Below are 16,243 nucleotides of genomic sequence, written 5' to 3'. Positions count from 1 at the left end.
TGGGAGGCACCCGCCTAAAGGCTTGTTTTACAGGAATCCAGGGTTATGTAACCAGCAAAGGAGGTGGGCGGGGCGGGCTTCAATCCAATGAGCCTGGCTTCAAAGCCTGGGGTGGTCTGAGGACGGCGCACAGCACGAGCTCCTGAGGAGCCTGCTAAAAAGTCAAAGGCTGGGCCACACCCAGACCAACTGAATTAGTAGGATCTGGACCCTGGGAACCTACATTATTTTCACAAGTGCCCCCAATGACTCCGATGCACACTCCAGTTAGAGACCCACCACCCAGAGCTCTCCCGCCCCTCCACTCTACCCTTGCTGATGGGGACGGGCTCTCAAGGCCCCCAAGAAGTAGGATGATTCATTTCCATGGTCATGGATTATGCTTTCAGAAACACTCCCAAACAACTCAGGGAGTTCTGGGAATCACAATCAGATGGGGATGGGGAGGACGGGGGAGCAGATCAGGAGAAGAAATTTCCAGCCAGGTGGGAGGAGGTAGGGTTTTGTTTTGTTCTATTTTCTGTTTTGTGGAGAGGGTTGCGGGCATAGGGCAGGAGGTACTGTTCAGGCACCCAGCAAACAATCCCCAGTCCCCAGCTCTTCCCAGGACTCAAGGATAAGAGGCAAAGAATCAAAGAAACAGCCGTTTTTATTCCACAAACAGTAAACTCCATCCACCACACATTGACACACACCCGGCAGCACACCCCATCACCTTGGCCAGCGCTGCCAACCAACCTTTCTGCAGTGAGGTCTTTTTCTGTGCTGTCCAATACAGCAGCCACTGCCCACTTTTGCTTACTGAGCACCTCAATATAGAGCTGGCCACTACAGGTGGGGAAATGAATTTCTAATTTAAGTTAATTCAAATTCAAATGCCACATTTGGCTTGTGGCTCCTGTACTGGACAGCACAGCTGTAGGCCCTGACCTGGTCCAGGGAACTTTGGTTCAAAAGCCAACTCCAAGGAGAGCAAATGGCAGAAAGAGCCCATGGGCTCCCCTCCCCAGAGAAACAGCAGCTGCAACTGCTGGAAAGGGCAACAATCAGAGTGGGGGGACACCTCGGGCACGCCGGATGAGGTTGGCCAGCCGCTTGGCCAGGCCACCTGTGCGGGGCTCCTCGATGTGGAAGGTTCGGGTCAGGAGATTGTAGAAGGAGCCATAGCACACAGCCACCACAGTACACGTGAGGCAGATCACGTTGTAGGGCATGCTGAAGTCTGGTGTCGGCAGGTTCACCAGCAGCGGCTCCGTGTAGAGCCGCACAAAGTAGTTAGAGCCATCGGAGACCGGGAACCTGGGGTCAGGGGAAGAGTGGTGAGATAGGACTGGCTGCTCCTCCCCATCTCACCCCATCCTCATTCCGGCAGTACTGGGCAATGCAACACAGTGTTTCCAATGTTCTCTTAGGCTCAAAACCTTTCAACAGAAGGCATAGCTCAATTTATAAACCTGATAAAAGGAGAGCAGTGGGTGGGGGGCAAGAGGAAGGAGAGCATTAGGACAAATACCTCATGCATGCGGGGCTTAAAACCTAGATGATGGGTTGATGGGTGCGGCAAACCACCATGGCACATATATACCTATGTAATAAACCTGCATGTTCTGCACATGTATCCCAGAACTTAAAGTAAAATAAAAAATAAAAAAGAAGGAAGGAAGAAGGAAGGAAGGAAGGAAGGAAAGAAGGAAGGAAGAAAGGAAGGAAGGAAGGAAGGGGGGAGGGAGGGAGGAGGGGAGGGGAGGGAAGGGGAGGGAAGAAAGAGAAGCCTGGTGTTGAAGTGGAGGAAAGGGGCCCTGCCTTTGCTTGGTTGCCTCTTTCTTAGCCTAATTTCAGCCTAAATGCCACCTCCTCAATGAAGCCTTCCTAGATAACCCAGTAAATCAATTCCTACCCCACCTCTGACACCATTACTTTCTAGACCAGAATTCTCCCTTTAGACTGTAAGCAAAGGGAGGCCAGGGCCAAGTCTGTTTTGTTTAATCTTGTACACCCAGTGCTCTCAGAAGCACTTGGCACTTTGATAAGTGCTTGATTAAATATTTAAGAGCATTAAGGAGTAAATGTAGGCTATAAGTAAAAATATTCTTCTAGAAGCACTTTAAAACCATTTTATAAAGTCTTCACAAATTTCACAGACTGCCAGGATTTTTATTAAGACTGAATTAAATCTACACATCTCTTTGGAAGATATAACATCTACCCTGAACTCCCCTGCAGGAGCCTGGTCACCTGTGCTAAGGCCCAGCAGGCAGCTGAGGATGTGTTATCAGTGAGTGTGATCCCACTTACAGGCTGTTGAAGAGGGGACTCTCTTCCCAGTCCACTGGCTTGGCTGCTACCACGCTGGGCACAAGGGCGCTGAGGACAGATGGGCTACAGAGAAGCAGAGAGATGGCCCGTGTTCCCACCTGGCTCCCCTACCAAGGGGTAAGCAGCAGAGAGGGTAGGTCAGTGGGATGAGAGGTGGCCTGTGGGGGTGGAGCCCACCTGACATAGAAGCCATGGTTAGGATCTGGGGTGTATTCGGTCCACTTCAGCAGCGCCCGCTCAAACTGGATGGAAACCTTGGTGACTGAGTTGGCCGGCAGCTGAATCAGCATCTCCAGGAGGTGGGGTTGCAGCCGGTCCTGGGCAGGCTGGTAGTGGATGTAACCTGGAGACATGCAACGGTCACCCACACCTCTTTCCTGGGGTCAGGCTACCTGCTTCTCCTGTCCCTGCTGCTTGCCATGGAGCCTCAATCTGGGTGCCTAGAAGGTGGGCTTGGGAGCGTAGAAGCCAGGCAGGCTAGGGAAGAAAGCAGGGGCTAAGAAAAGGGAGAGGATGTTTCCAGGGCAGTGATCCCAGGATGCGGTCAAGAGAGGTTGTTAGGAGTGCTGCAGACTGCTAATCAATCTTCACATCACTAAAACTGGGGCACCAGACACCAAGTGCCTGATGTAGTGCAAGAAGTTCACAGAGCCACCTGGGAATTTTTCTTGCCAAAAATGTGGGACATGAATCTAATCAGGTTTCTAAATCTAACCACCAATACACAAGAAATATAGGAGATGGAGGCCCGTGTTAAACATCAGCACAAGGACAAATCCAGAATGTGGAACATTCTATACAACAAATGACCCAGTTCCTTCAACAAATAATTGGCATTTAAAAAAAAAAAAGCATGGGCACTGCTACAGATGATAAGAGACTGAAGAGTACCACACCAAAAGCAAGGTGCTTATAATAAGGGAAATTCTGGGTGTGGAGACAGGGAGTACATGGGAACTCTGCACTTTGTGCTCAGTTTTTTTGTAAACCTAAAACTGCTCTAAGAAGAGTCTATTAATTTTAAAGAAAAATAAATTTTTTTTTGTTGGTGACAGGGTCTCACAGGGTTTCACACTGTCGCCCATGCTGAAGTGCAGTAGTATGATCATGGCTCACTATAGCCTTGATCTCCTGGGTTCAAGTGATCCTCCCACCTCAGCCTCTTGAGTAGCTGGGACTACAGGCATGCGACACCACCCCCAGCTAATTAAAAACAATTTTTTTTTTATCCCAGCACTTTGGGAGGCCAAGGTGGGCAGATCATGAGGTCAGGAGATTGAGACCATCCTGGCTAACACAGTGAAACCCCGTCTCCACTAAAAATATAAAAAATTAGTCAGGCGTGGTGGCATGTGCCTGTAGTCCGAGCTACTCGGGAAGCTGAGGCAGGAGAATCGCTTGAATCCAGAAAGTAGAGGTTGCAGTGAGCCGAGATCGCACCACTGCACTCCAGCCTGGGTGACAGAATGAGGCTCCGTCTCAAAAAAAAAAAAAGAATTGTAGAAGTCGGGTGTCTCACGATGTTGTCCAGGCTGGTTTTGAACTCCTGGACTCAGGTGGTCCTTCCATGTCGGCCTCCCAAAGTGCTGAGATTACAGGTGTGCACCACTGTGCCCACCCAAGAGAAGAACTTAGGATAAAGCAAATGCAATGTGAGAACCTTGTTTATCCCAATTTAAACAAATATAAAAACACATTTTTAAGACCACAGGGGAAAACAGAAGTGGTAATGACATGGTTACATTTTTAAAAATCCTTGAAGTATTTTAAGGTTAATTGATGCAGTCTAACATTTGCTTTAAGATACACCAGCAGGCAGTGGCTTACGCCTATAATCCTAGCACTTTAGGAGGCCAAGGCAGGAGAATCGCCTGAGGCCAGGAGTTTGAGGCCAGCCTGTGTAACATAACAAGACCCTGTCTCTATGAAAAAATTAAAGGCATGGTGGTTCATGCCTATAGCCCTGGGGAAGCTGAGGTAGGAGGACTGCTTGAGCCCAGGAGTCTGAGACTGCAATGAGCCATGATCATGCCACTACACTCTAGCCTGGGTGACAGAACGACAGCCTGTCTCCTAAAAAAAAAAAAAAAAAAGTGCAGTGTGGGTACAGGGGATTTATTACACTATTCTGTTTGGGTTCGGGTTGAAATTTTCCAAAGGAGAAGTTTTAAAATAGTAGTAACAGAAAAACCTACAGCATACACAGCTAGGATATCTGAAATAGAGATTTTGAAGGTGGTACAAATAATGGGTGCTGAAAATAAGTGAAACTATTCACCATAGATTTGAAAACATAGGAATCAATGAAAGTACTGAAAGGTTTTTAAGTTTGGCTGTTTGGGATATGGTACAACCTCTTACTCAGAGGTCTTTTAGTTTACTACTAGTCTCCCCCTACACAAAAGAAAAGCAAGTGTTTTAGTACTATACCTGGCACCTAATAGGTAGCACTAATATTATCTTCTCTTTAGAAAAGTAATAAAAAAATAAATTTTAATAAGAATAAAATTTTTTTTAAAATTTTAATTAACTGTACCTCTTTACCCCTCCCAAGGAAGCAAAACAGCATCTACTCCAGCTCCGCTATCTTCCTAGCTTCAAAAGCCCAACATTGCCAAGCCCTTTCCCTACCTTAAAGAGTCTATGAATCATCACAAAACCCAACTCTCCAGAAAGGAGGCAAAAGTAAGTGAAAAAGGAAGCTACTGTCCTTGTATAGTCCTATTAAGAATCACCAGTATTATGTGTTTTAATGATTTCCGTTTTATACATTACTTCTGAACCTGGCACAGTGAGGTTCCCGTTCCAGTTCTGAAACTATTCCTTACTCTTTATGCCTGTGTCGCTTTTCAGAGGTACTTCAGGAACTACCAAGGGAAATGAGAGTTTGGGGGACCTGGAGAGGGCACGAAAGGGTGGGCTGGGGGCTTGGTTCAGGACTCAGGTCCTCACTTGGTTTGTTCTCCTTGCCCTTGGAGGTGATGGTGAGGGTGTGCACATACAGCCGCAGATACCAGGGTACGGTGTCCAGCAGCAGCACTGGGAAGGCCCGGTATGGGTGGGTGTTGTACAGCAGTGTGCTCAGCTCCCCCTTCTGCAGCCCATAGCCGCTCACGTACCGCTGGGCATGCAGGAAGGGCACTGGGGGGGCCTCTGTGTAAAGAAATATCAACAGTCAACAGCTGCCAAAGGTAAGAGTCACTCCCCACCCCAACTGCACAGGCCATGTTCAGAGTCCCAAGCCAATGAGTAGATGGGGGAACAGTCCTGCCACTGAAACTGGGCAATCTGGGTTCTGGAATCATCCCTGTCTTCCCCAGCCAACAAGCAATGATGACAATAGGTTGCTAGTATCAAAGTGCTTATGTGACGAACACCGTGCCCCCTTCGAACCCAAACCAGGTCCTCTCAGGATATTCTGCTCTTTCCCTTGGTAAGGGAACTGAACTACAACTGTAATTAACTGACACCTGCCCTCAACTAGTAGACATTGTATTTCTTGAGTGCAGTGTCCTCTGTCCTATTCAACACTCTATGCCTGGCACTTAGTATGAATTCAAAAGTATTTGGTTGATCAAGCAAATGCATGAACTAACTCCATTTTTCACATCATCTCATCCAATTCACTGAGTATACTCTTTATTTTTCAGATGTGGATGCTGAAGCTTGGGGAGTTTAGGAACCTACCCAAAATCATAGAGCTTGGAAGCGCTAGAGTCAGCAGCATATGACTCTGGAGATCTGGTCTAAATACAACCCTATCATCTTACAGCAAAGACATGGGATTGTGAGTCTTTTCTCTGTAGCCGTTGCAACCCGGCAGTCCAACCATCCACCCACTCACCATTCTCTGGGGGTCTCTTCCACTTGAGCTGGATGTTGAGGTTTCGAGAGTTGTTGATCATGGCGGTGTCAAGCAAGTCATAGATGGCATAGGTCTTCCGAGTGCCTAGGATGATGTCCTGATATGTAGTGGTCGGGGGTGGGTTCACCTCTAATGTCTCGTTGTCCTGGGGACACAAAGGCAGGGCTAAGAAGCAAACAGAGCGGGCAGGCTGGTCTTGGGGACCAGGGATGTGTTTGTGTGTGTGGTTGGAGACCTTGTTACCTGGTTGTAGTTGGTGATGTCCACATAGACTCGGCTCTCTGAAGCCAGGGGGCAGGGCTCCGTGAGGGTTCGGGAGAACATCCGGAAGAGGGACCAGTCTGAGAAACAGAGAGCAGGGCTGAGCAGGGGCCAGGCCTAGGCCTAGTCCACATAGATAAGGCAGGGCTGGCATGGGTGGGTAGAGATGAGTTGCCAAGGTAACTTACCTTTCTTCCCCTGCCCCGTGATGAAGGCATCAAATACAACTGACAGGGTCTGCCTCAGCTCCCAGGAGATGCTAGTACAGCGTGCATTCTATCACAAGGGCCAGATGGCAGCAGTGAGGGGGTATCACTCTCACCCAACCACACAGCCCCAAAAAAGACTCCTACTCAAACTCAATTCCTCATCTATGTATCGTCACATCCATCGATTTGCTACCACCCACTCCTGAGCACTTGACCCCATGCCAGACCCTGTGCTGACAGCTTTATGTGCATCAGTTTGATAAACTATCACAACAACCCTACAAGTGGATTCTACTATCAACATCATGTGACAGGGTGGGAAACCAGGCTCAGGGGAATGAAATGATTCACCCGAGGTTACGCCAGCTGGCAAGTGACTGAGCTAGCAATTGCACCCGCGTAGCTATTGTTCTGAACCACTATTTTCCATGACAAATATTTATTCAGTCCTTGCTAGGCAACCACTGTTTTCTTGGTGCTTGGCCAATGCCCTGAATAACCATCATCACATGTACCACTCAGTACTCACTCAGCCCAAGCCAGACACTGGCCACATGCTTTACATGTACCTTCTCTGAGCCCCTGGATGGCAGCTTCCTCTACTCCCCGTGACTTACTCTGCAAACAGGGCGGATATGCACTGCCTGGGAGTGGTAGCTGGTGTGGAACAAGCGATCCGCCTTCAGCAGCACAGAGAGGCCTGCCTGGAGGAGACAGAAAGAGATAAGAGAAGAGAAGCCCTGTATGGAGCACTTGACATGGGGCGCAGGTTCTCTATACATGCCCCCGGCTGCCAGGCTGCGCGGCCTCACCTTGGAACTACAGGGCAAGAGCTTCTTCCAGGGGGTGAGGTTTTCAGTGCAGACCACCTCCCGTGGCAGCACAGCATAGCGCAGAAAGTAGTGGTCAGTGTCTGAGGGAGACAGAGGTCTGTCTGGGGTGGGCCTTGGGCTCTGACCCCTCAGGATCCACACTCCAGAGATGGGAATGACCCTCCTGCTCCCCACACCACCTCTAGCACCACAGTCTGGACAGTCCCAGCTGGGAGTGGGACTCCCTTCTCTCCTTGGGAGAAAGCATGCAGAGATGGCACAGTATTGGGGGCCTGCACACACAGGGGACTTAGGATCTAGCCCAGGCTGAGGAAGCAGGAAACTGAGGGAAAAGGAGGCAAAGGTTTGGGCAGGAGGTAAGAAGAAGAAGGAAAGGGCTGTAGGGGTTATCTCACCATTGGCCAGACCCAGGGGTTTGAAGGAGGCAGTGGGAGTGACCGTGTTGGTGGAGTCGATGAAGTTGAGAGAGGCGCAGAAGATCCCTGAGAGGACATTACTGAGCTCCTTCCAAGATTTATCCACACTGGATAGAGACACAAATCCACTCACTGTCCTGGGGCTATCTCTGCTCCCTCTTTCAGAGCCCACAACTGACTGCAAAACCTATGGTAGGAGAAGGCTGTATTCTTAACTATTAGACGGGCCAGTTGATGGAGCTGGAACACTGCTGCCCCCACCCAGCCCACTTGCTGGGTCTCATCCTACTCAGCCCCTTCTTCCTCACTCTCCTCTGGACATCTCTGCGTCCCCATGGGTCTCTGCTCAGGTGATTCTTCCTTCCTTGCAAGCCTTTGCTCACTTCTCTCTGCCTACCTTCACGATCTGGCTCCAGTTCTTACCCCCTCTCCAGGAAGCCTTTCCTGCCTTCCTTAAGCACAGCCTCCTCTGTGCAGTCATGATTTTGACCATCCAAGTCTCCTACTAGGTCCCTCCTGGGAGATGGCTAGGTGGCAGCAGCATCGTGTCCTGAACACCTTTTCTCCCTAATTAGGTTGTAAGCAACTTGAGGACAAGGACCAGTCTGGGTTATCTACGTGCTTCCCCTGACACCATGGAAAGCGCCTCATATATCAGAGCTGAAATGACCTCACGGATCTTCCTTGAGTGTGCTTGGCTGGGCAAAACAATGCACACTGCCCTGTGTATACTCTGGGAATAAAGGTAAGTCCTGGTTCTACTATCATGGTGAGAAGTCTTATATCCAAAAAAGCTCACTGAACATGGGAAAAACAACTGTTCTAGGATTTCATAAAAACATCAAATTAAATTAGATGTTCTTTTCTTGGAGAAATATCAAGAGATTTGCTCTCAGTTATAGAAAGCCATAAAACTTAATAAGCACTAGAAATAATTCTAAGCATTAGTTCCACATTTCAGGCAATTATGGGCTGAGGGGAGACAGTGACAGCAGAGTAGACAGGAAAGGGTAGGGGAGCCAGAGTTGAGGCAAGAGAGAAAGTCTTGGCAAGCTAGGGAGTCACTGCTTATTCCTTATTCCTTAGTGTTGTCTGGGGGCTTTTGATAATTCTATGTACAGAGGTTTTCAACTGCTCCAGTCCTTAAGTGTCAAATAAAAATGGCAAACTTGAAGCCTGAAAACTCTACCCAAACCATAAACATGCTTCATTTGGTAAGGACAACATTGACCCGCACAGCACTTTAAAATTTTTTAAATTACTTGCTGATATTTGAATTTGCTAATTTTCACATTAAATTCCAGATTTCTGGCATCTCTTGAAAAATGAGGCCAGGTGTGGTGGTTCTTTCCTGTAATCCCAACACTTTGGGAGGCTGAGGCAGGAGGATCACTTGAACCCAGGAGTTTGAGACCAGCCTGGGCAATAGAGTGAGACCTTGTTTCTACAAAACATTTTTATTGAAACATTTGAGTCTGAACACATTAGGCCTCTATTCCCACATGGCAACAATCCATAGAAGCTGAGTGGCAGAGCTGTCTTCCCTAGAATGTTGCACAAACTCTCTAGTCTGCCACAATTCCTGCTGCTTCCTTTTATTGCCCTAAAACTTGTTATATCATACTTGCACTATTGATTTCTTACAGTGGGATTAAGAGGAGAATGAGATATATTTCTCATTCCTGTGTTTGTCAATTTTTAAAATACCTTTATTCATTTCTTACCTATGTGGCCCATGTAGACATGTTTGCAACCACTGCACAGAAAAGTTCTATTCTAAACAGGATAGCCACAGCAGCCACTGGGAAATAGTGGTTTGTAGTACAGGCACAGTAACTAGACCTGCCCCCTCCCAAACAAAAGCAGTTTCTCTAACACTGTGATGTAACATCCTGTTGGCCAGTTGTAACCCACAGATATGTTATGGTTGGCCTTTGTGATATTTATTATTATTTAAAAAAATATTAATGAATGCCTTTTAAAAAGTTATCCAGTTGCCAGTTTTCTACTGCCTTACCTCCAAATAAGCATGAACTGTTTGCTATTTGCCTCTCCAGGGATATGCATGTGCTCAGTTCTGAAAGTTTTAGGATTGGGAAGTTTATTCATCTGTGGTAACATTTCTTACTTCCAGTGCCAGCTCTACCCCCATGGAATCGCTGCCTACTGGAAATGCTGTCCCCAAGAGCAGTGGCAGGATGACAACACCTTCCCAGCCACATTCCCTCCATGGCCTGCAATGGGGCCCAAGGTGTGCACTCACTCAGTGACAGTGTCTTGGAACCAGACCCAGAGCTCTGCACCTGATGGGGCCTGCAGGAAGGGTGGTCCCCAGTATCGGGTCCTCCAAAAGCCTTGTGTGAATGATAGGTGCAGCTCCCGTAGAGAATACTTGGAGATCAGCTGCCCCAGGGCTTTGGGAAAGAGCCTGTAATGAGACACTGTGGAAAAGGGAGCAGGTGAGTGACGATCCCTACCTCGTCGGGGTCTACATCCAGGATCCAGAACTCCACCCAGGAATTAGGCCCCGCCCCCAAAGTTTGCATCCATCCTATGGCCAGCCAGCAGGCACCACGGAAGTCTTTATCTGGTCAGATCTCGCGCCCTCACCTCCTTCCCGCTGAAGCTCCGAATCCCAGCGCGTGCGGAACTGGAATGTGGCGGCTACGTCCCCGGAAGGCAGTGGGGTGATGACAAGTTCCTCCCGCAGGCTGTCGCGTGGGGGTTCTGCAAGGCACCAGCCTCTGGGCCCCAGGAGCAGCAGGACGAGCAGAGCAAGCGGCACAGCCGCCGCCATGCCTGCGGCTACTTCCGCCTACCCAGCGGCGCTCGGCCCCATGAAAAGCCGGTATCCAATAGGAAAGGCGTATGAGAAGTGACTTCCGGTGCCGTCCCGGAAACCGGGATGCGGTTATCAGAGCGGCCGCCTGCGCAGGTCGCGAAGATTGCCTCAGAGCTGGTGGGTCTAAGTGGGGTATTGCGAGGACACGAGAGGGAGTAGGCAGCGCGAGTAACCAGCTTGAGGCCCCACCCAGTTCAAGACGTTTCCACCCACCAGGAAATGCTTAATAATAGGGAGCTCCCCCCCTGCCATTTTACCCATCTGATAGTTGGGGAAACATTGACTGAAAAAGGTCAATTACTTTTGGGAAAACCATTGTGGTTTTAATTTGCATTTCCCAAAGTAAGAGGAACTTCCTGCCCCTCTTAGCTTCTCCATTTGCTGTAAACCCTCCAAATAAGTGGTTCTTTTATTACAAAAATGTTCAAACAAAATTGAAAGAATGAGCACCTGTTTTCCACCACCTAGATTCTACTATTTACATTTTACTATACTTGTACTTTACCACATATTTGTCTATACATCCATCATCCCATCTTGTGCAGACATTAGTAAACTTTCCTTTAAGTAGTTCAGCATGCATATAATTAACTAGAGTTCAGTATTTGATTGCGTTTTTCTTTTGATGTAAAATTCACATACAGTGAAATGCACAAATCCAAGTACACATTGACTGAGTTTTGACAAATGCACATACCTATGTAACCTGAACTCCTGTCATGATACCAAACATTCTTAAAAGCCCAGAAAATTGGCCAATACCCTTTCCTAGTCAATCACTGCTCCTCTACCACCTTCCAGAGGCAACTACTATTCTGATTTTTTCCCACAATCTGTTCCAGAACTAAATATAAAGGAAATCATATAGTATGTATACTGTGTAAGGCTTTTTTCTCATGGGAAGAATGTTTTTGAGAATCATCCATGTTCTTGCATGTATCCACAATTCTTTTTTTTTTTTTTTTTTGAGACGGAGTCTTGCTCTGTTGCCCAGGCTGGAGGGCAGTGGCCAGATCTCAGCTCACTGCAAGCTCTGCCTCCCGGGTTCCCGCCATTCTCCTGCCTCAGCCTCCCGAGTAGCTGGGACTACAGGCACCCGGCACTGCACCCGGCTAGTTTTTTGTATTTTTAGTAGAGACAGGGTTTCACCGTGTTAGCCAGGATGGTCTCGATCTCCTGACCTCATGATCCGCCCGTCTCGGCCTCCCAAAGTGCTGGGATTACAGGCTTGAGCCACTGCGCCCGGCCCACAATTCTTTTTATTACTATGTAGTATTATGAATTTATCCATTCAACTGTTGATGGGCAGCTTTAAAGTTTTTGGTTATTATGAACAAGGCAAGTTCCTTTGTAGACATATATTTCTCATATCTTTTGGCCAGGTATTTAAGAGTGGAATTGCTGGGTCAAAGAGCAGGTGTATGTTTAATTTTATAAGAAACTGTCAGACCTTTCTCCAAAATGTTATCATTTTATGTTTCCATAAACTATGGGTTCCCATTGCTCTACATCCTGGTCGGCATTTGAAGTTTCTAACTTTTTGTACTTTTTAGTTTTGACCACTTGGGTATGTATGTAGTGGCTGCTCATTGTGGTTTTCATTTGCATTTCCCTGGTAACTAAAAATGTTAAGCATCTGTTCATGTGCTTATTGGCCATTTATTTTCAATTTAATTTTAATTTTAATTTTTGTGAAAGGTCTGTTAAAGTCTTCTGTGCCCTCACCCCTTTGTTTACGGGCATGTCTTTTTATTGAGTTTTAGGAGTTCCAAAGTTAAATTCATGCTTTAGTTTTTCCATCTGCCCTGTAGGAAACACATTCATGAAGGATTTCATGAACAGTGTCTTGGTAAAACTCATGGCCACACTTCTAGAAAGAGCCAAATTTGGTGTCAGGCAGGTCTGTCAAGATATGCCCCAACCAACCAGACATTTCCAAAAAGGAGATGTCAGAAAGATGTCTTTATCTCATTATGTCTTCATTCTGCCTACATTTGGTGTTCTTGTCCCATTATACATGAAATATTAGGAAGGCCATGGACTTAGATGTCAGAAAGACAGGAGTCCAAATCCCTATGCCAGCCTTTAATCCATGTAAGCATGATCAACCCAAGTATCACTTTTCTTCATTTGTATAATGAAGAAACCTACTTTCAAGGTTGTTAAGATGAGAAATTATGTACATGTAGGATATGGAATGTAGCAAGTGCTTAATAGTAACACTCAACCCTATCACCTAGGCACTAATATGTAAATGTAGATAATAGTGCCTAGGTGATAGGGTTGCTTATTATTAAGAAGTAGGTAAGAAGTACAGAAACTAAGATAATAAAGATCACAATGAGTGATGGAGCTAGGACTATAGTCTACACTGTCAAACCTCAAAATAATAATTTTTTAAAGGTAGCTGCCATCATTATGACTATTTTGTACTTCTGTGTTTTCCTTTTGAAATTGCCTGTCTCCATCATTCAGGACCCAGCTACCTCTAGTGAAGACTTACCTTCTCCTCCTCTAGTGGTCTACAGGCTTTGTGTATTTCTGCTACATCCCTCATCACATTGTTTCCATTATCTGTGGCTATGTCTGCTCCTGGAAGAGCTCATGGTCACCTTAGTATTTCTGTTGCCTAAGCAAGGTGACTATCACATAGTAGGTGCTCAGTAATGTGTGAATGAATGAACAAACAAGATGACATCATAGCACAGTTCTGTATTTTCTCTAATCTGCCATGCTGTTCAGTGTCAAGTTCTGTGCACTCCTGGGGTTGTTACAATGTGAGCCTTCTAGGGAAACTTTTTCTGAGCTCCTCCTTTCTGAAGTGTGTCAGGATGTCCACCCTATGACAAGTCCATGCAAATATCAGAAGCCACGCTGTGGCTTGGAGACTGAAAGCTGGGCTCCTTGACTTAGAGTTGGCTCCAGATCATCCTCCCATCTCCAAAGGCACTGTGTGGCCTCAAAAACCAGACAGCTAGGCTCTGGGCTGGCATAATCCATGGTTTAACTTTAATGCAACACTATAATCAAATGGTGAATCTGAAGATTATCATTTTTTAAAAAAGTGACCATATTGAATATGGTGTTTTATAATCTACTTTTTTCTTTCAAGAGTTATCATAAATGTCTTTCCCCTAAAAATATGTGGCGGATAGATGATACAATCTTGGTATTATTTTGATTACTTTTAAAGCTGTATGATGAGAACACGGGATATTTTCTTTCCATATTTGTTGTACGTTTGAAACCCCCATAAGTTTTTCTAAAAAACCAAAGAAACAAAAAACAGTCAGCTGGAGATGATGGTTCTGAAGGCCAGCCAAGCCCCTGTGGTTTGGCAGGAGAAAAGGTTATTGTCCCAACTAGGAAGTAGTCCTGGGGTCTTAGCTGACACTAGACTTTTCCAGGCGGGGCTGGGGCTCATAGCAGCCAAACTGAAGGCTCCCCATAGGCTCACAAACAATTCTACTTCTCTAGAGGGCTGTAAATCTCTCTCCCAAGGCAGGCTCCCCACAATCTTCGCATTATGTGCATGGGCTACTAAAAGATTTATTGACATGTTGATGGCAACCAAGCCAGTCTAGCTTCTCATCATTTGCCATGGAAGGAAGGGGGGTGATCCTGGGAGTTGAGAAGCCCTGCACAGCAAAGCTATTGGGATCATGGGCCGCAGCCCAAGAGATGGCTCAGCCACAGTCAGACAGGAGGTAGAACCTTGCTACTCTAAAGGAAGGAAGGAGAGAAGCCACAAGAGGACAGAGATTATGTCTTCTGTGTGCAGCAAGGTCATAAGCAACCCAGAAAAACCCCAAAAGTTAATAGAGGACTGGGCCCTGGCCCAGCTCAGTAGGATGATCTTATCTTGGACCTAGAGGCTTTTGCACAGAAGGTATTCACTCCACAAGCTTCCTGGAGACAGGGAATGGCTGGTGGACACTCCTACTTCCCTGGAGTTCCCACAAGTTTCTCACTAGTGTTAGGAAAAACACTTAGGAACAGATACTTACACTGGCCTCCTGCAGGGGTGAGAGCAGGATGGGACAATAGGAAGACTGCAGCCTTGTCACTCAGGCTTGGGTGGCACAAAAAGCTTTAGGATTTTGGCTGAAGGTCACTGATCCCATGTGTGATGTTCAATGTATGAAGGGAGGTGGACTTTTTTTTTTTTTTTAATGTGAGAAATGATTTGGTGTTCCTTAAGACTGGGTCCTATAACCTCTCCTTTCATTCAGCATTCTCTCCCTGGGCATTCTCTCCGTCATTCACACCCATGGCTTCACTTACCACCTATACACTGAGAGCTGATCGTTTTCATTTTCCAGCTCAATCCTCTTATCTAAATTCCACACGCATGGCTGCAAGGGCCTACTCAACATATCCTTTTGGATGTCTCAAATACATCTCAAACTCAACATGTCCCAAACCAAATTTATGGCCTTCTTCTCAAACCTGGTCCTTTCCGAAACTCCCCATCTGGGTGACTAGCCCTCTGTTCCAAAAAGGATGTAAGGAGCCAGAATGGCTGGAGTACCCCCTCACTTGACATGCCAAGGAGTTCACGTCTATCTAGAGACACTAATTTGAGAGACTCTACTGGAAGACTATAGGATGGTTGGCCAGCTGCAGTGGCTCACGCCTGTAATTCCAGCACTTTGGGAGGCCAAGGTAGGTGGATCACCTGAGGTCAGGAGTTCGAGACTAGCTTGACCAATATGGTAAAATCCCGTCTCTACTAAAAAATACAAAAATTAGCCTGGCGTGGTGTTGTGCGCCTGTAGTCCCAGCTATTCAGGAGGCTGAGACATGAGAATTCCTTGAACCTGGGAGGCAGAGGTTGCAGTGTGCCGAGATCGTGCCATTGCACCCCAGCCTGGGTGACAGAGCGAGACTCCATCTTGGGGAAAAAAAAGAACTTCCAAAAATTTATTCCTAAATGGGAATAGACTGGCTGTGTCCTCTTTGCCCATCCCCCATTTCCTCTCCTGCTTTCTGCCAGTCTCAAAGTCTTAATGGCTGGGGCTTTGACAGCCACCTTAGACGTGAGGTATTGCTAAGAATGCAAGCCATGTGCAAAACAGCAAAAAAGAAGCCCAGTGCTGAGTAACGATGGAGCTTTCATGTAGCCCTGTACTTCTTACTTCTGTATGAGGAAATAACTTTATATCTTAAGTCATGATCTTTTACTAGCTGTCAAACTGAAACCTGATCCAGGCTTCAATGGATTTTACAACCTGACCTTTGTCAGTCTTACCTCTCCCTTCATTTCCTCAAATCCAACAATTCAGCCAAACGCAATGTTTTTTAGTTCCTCAAGGATATGCTCTCTCCATTTAACGTCTTCACAAGTTGCTCATTCTGCCTGGCTTATGGGCCGTGTCTGGCTAACTCCCAATCGTCCTTCAGCTAAAAACAGCTCTTCAGTGACCATACAAACTAGGTTAAGATGCCCCTATTTTCTGGTACCAGAGTAGTTCCTCCTCATGCTATTTATTACACTGTGA

General features: G+C 46.7%; 1 protein-coding gene across 3 annotated transcripts; it reads right to left on the bottom strand.

Moving 5' to 3' along the window:
- Positions 1-631: 631 nt before the first annotated feature.
- Positions 632-10,780, bottom strand: PIGT (phosphatidylinositol glycan anchor biosynthesis class T). Of its 3 annotated transcripts, XM_033186548.1 has the most exons (12): positions 10,511-10,780; positions 10,164-10,341; positions 7,880-8,007; positions 7,464-7,564; positions 7,269-7,355; positions 6,631-6,718; positions 6,425-6,522; positions 6,161-6,326; positions 5,269-5,469; positions 2,494-2,659; positions 2,296-2,379; positions 632-1,299 (listed from the first exon to the last, which is right to left on the bottom strand). In XM_033186548.1, the coding sequence occupies exons 1-12, from the start codon at positions 10,695-10,697 to the stop codon at positions 1,047-1,049; spliced, it is 1,737 nt and encodes a 578-aa protein (XP_033042439.1). In that variant the 5' UTR covers positions 10,698-10,780; the 3' UTR covers positions 632-1,046. The 3 variants fall into 3 exon arrangements, with proteins under 3 accessions (XP_033042439.1, XP_033042440.1, XP_033042441.1); XM_033186549.1 differs by lacking the exon at positions 7,880-8,007 and having other exon boundaries at positions 10,204-10,341; positions 10,511-10,772; XM_033186550.1 differs by lacking the exon at positions 7,880-8,007 and having other exon boundaries at positions 10,511-10,757.
- Positions 10,781-16,243: the final 5,463 nt, after the last annotated feature.

The sequence above is a fragment of the Trachypithecus francoisi genome, unplaced genomic scaffold (assembly GCF_009764315.1).
Source record: "Trachypithecus francoisi isolate TF-2019V2 unplaced genomic scaffold, Tfra_2.0 Lachesis_group21, whole genome shotgun sequence".
NCBI classification, from domain to species: Eukaryota; Metazoa; Chordata; class Mammalia; order Primates; family Cercopithecidae; genus Trachypithecus; species Trachypithecus francoisi.
The sequence above is the reverse complement of the archived record's forward strand: the minus strand, read 5'-3'. Positions and strand labels throughout refer to the sequence as shown.

What these genes read in the sequence shown, in the direction of transcription:
- PIGT (XM_033186548.1), bottom strand. Translation starts at nt 10,697, where the DNA reads ATGGCGGCGGCTGTGCCGCTTGCTCTGCTCGTCCTGCTGCTCCTGGGG. An exon ending in ATATCCGCCCTGTTTGCAGA is followed by an intron (nt 6,719 to 7,268) that starts GTAAGTCACGGG and finishes CCCTTGTGATAG; the next exon opens with AATGCACGCTGTACTAGCAT. An exon ending in ACATCACCAACTACAACCAG is followed by an intron (nt 6,327 to 6,424) that starts GTAACAAGGTCT and finishes TTGTGTCCCCAG; the next exon opens with GACAACGAGACATTAGAGGT.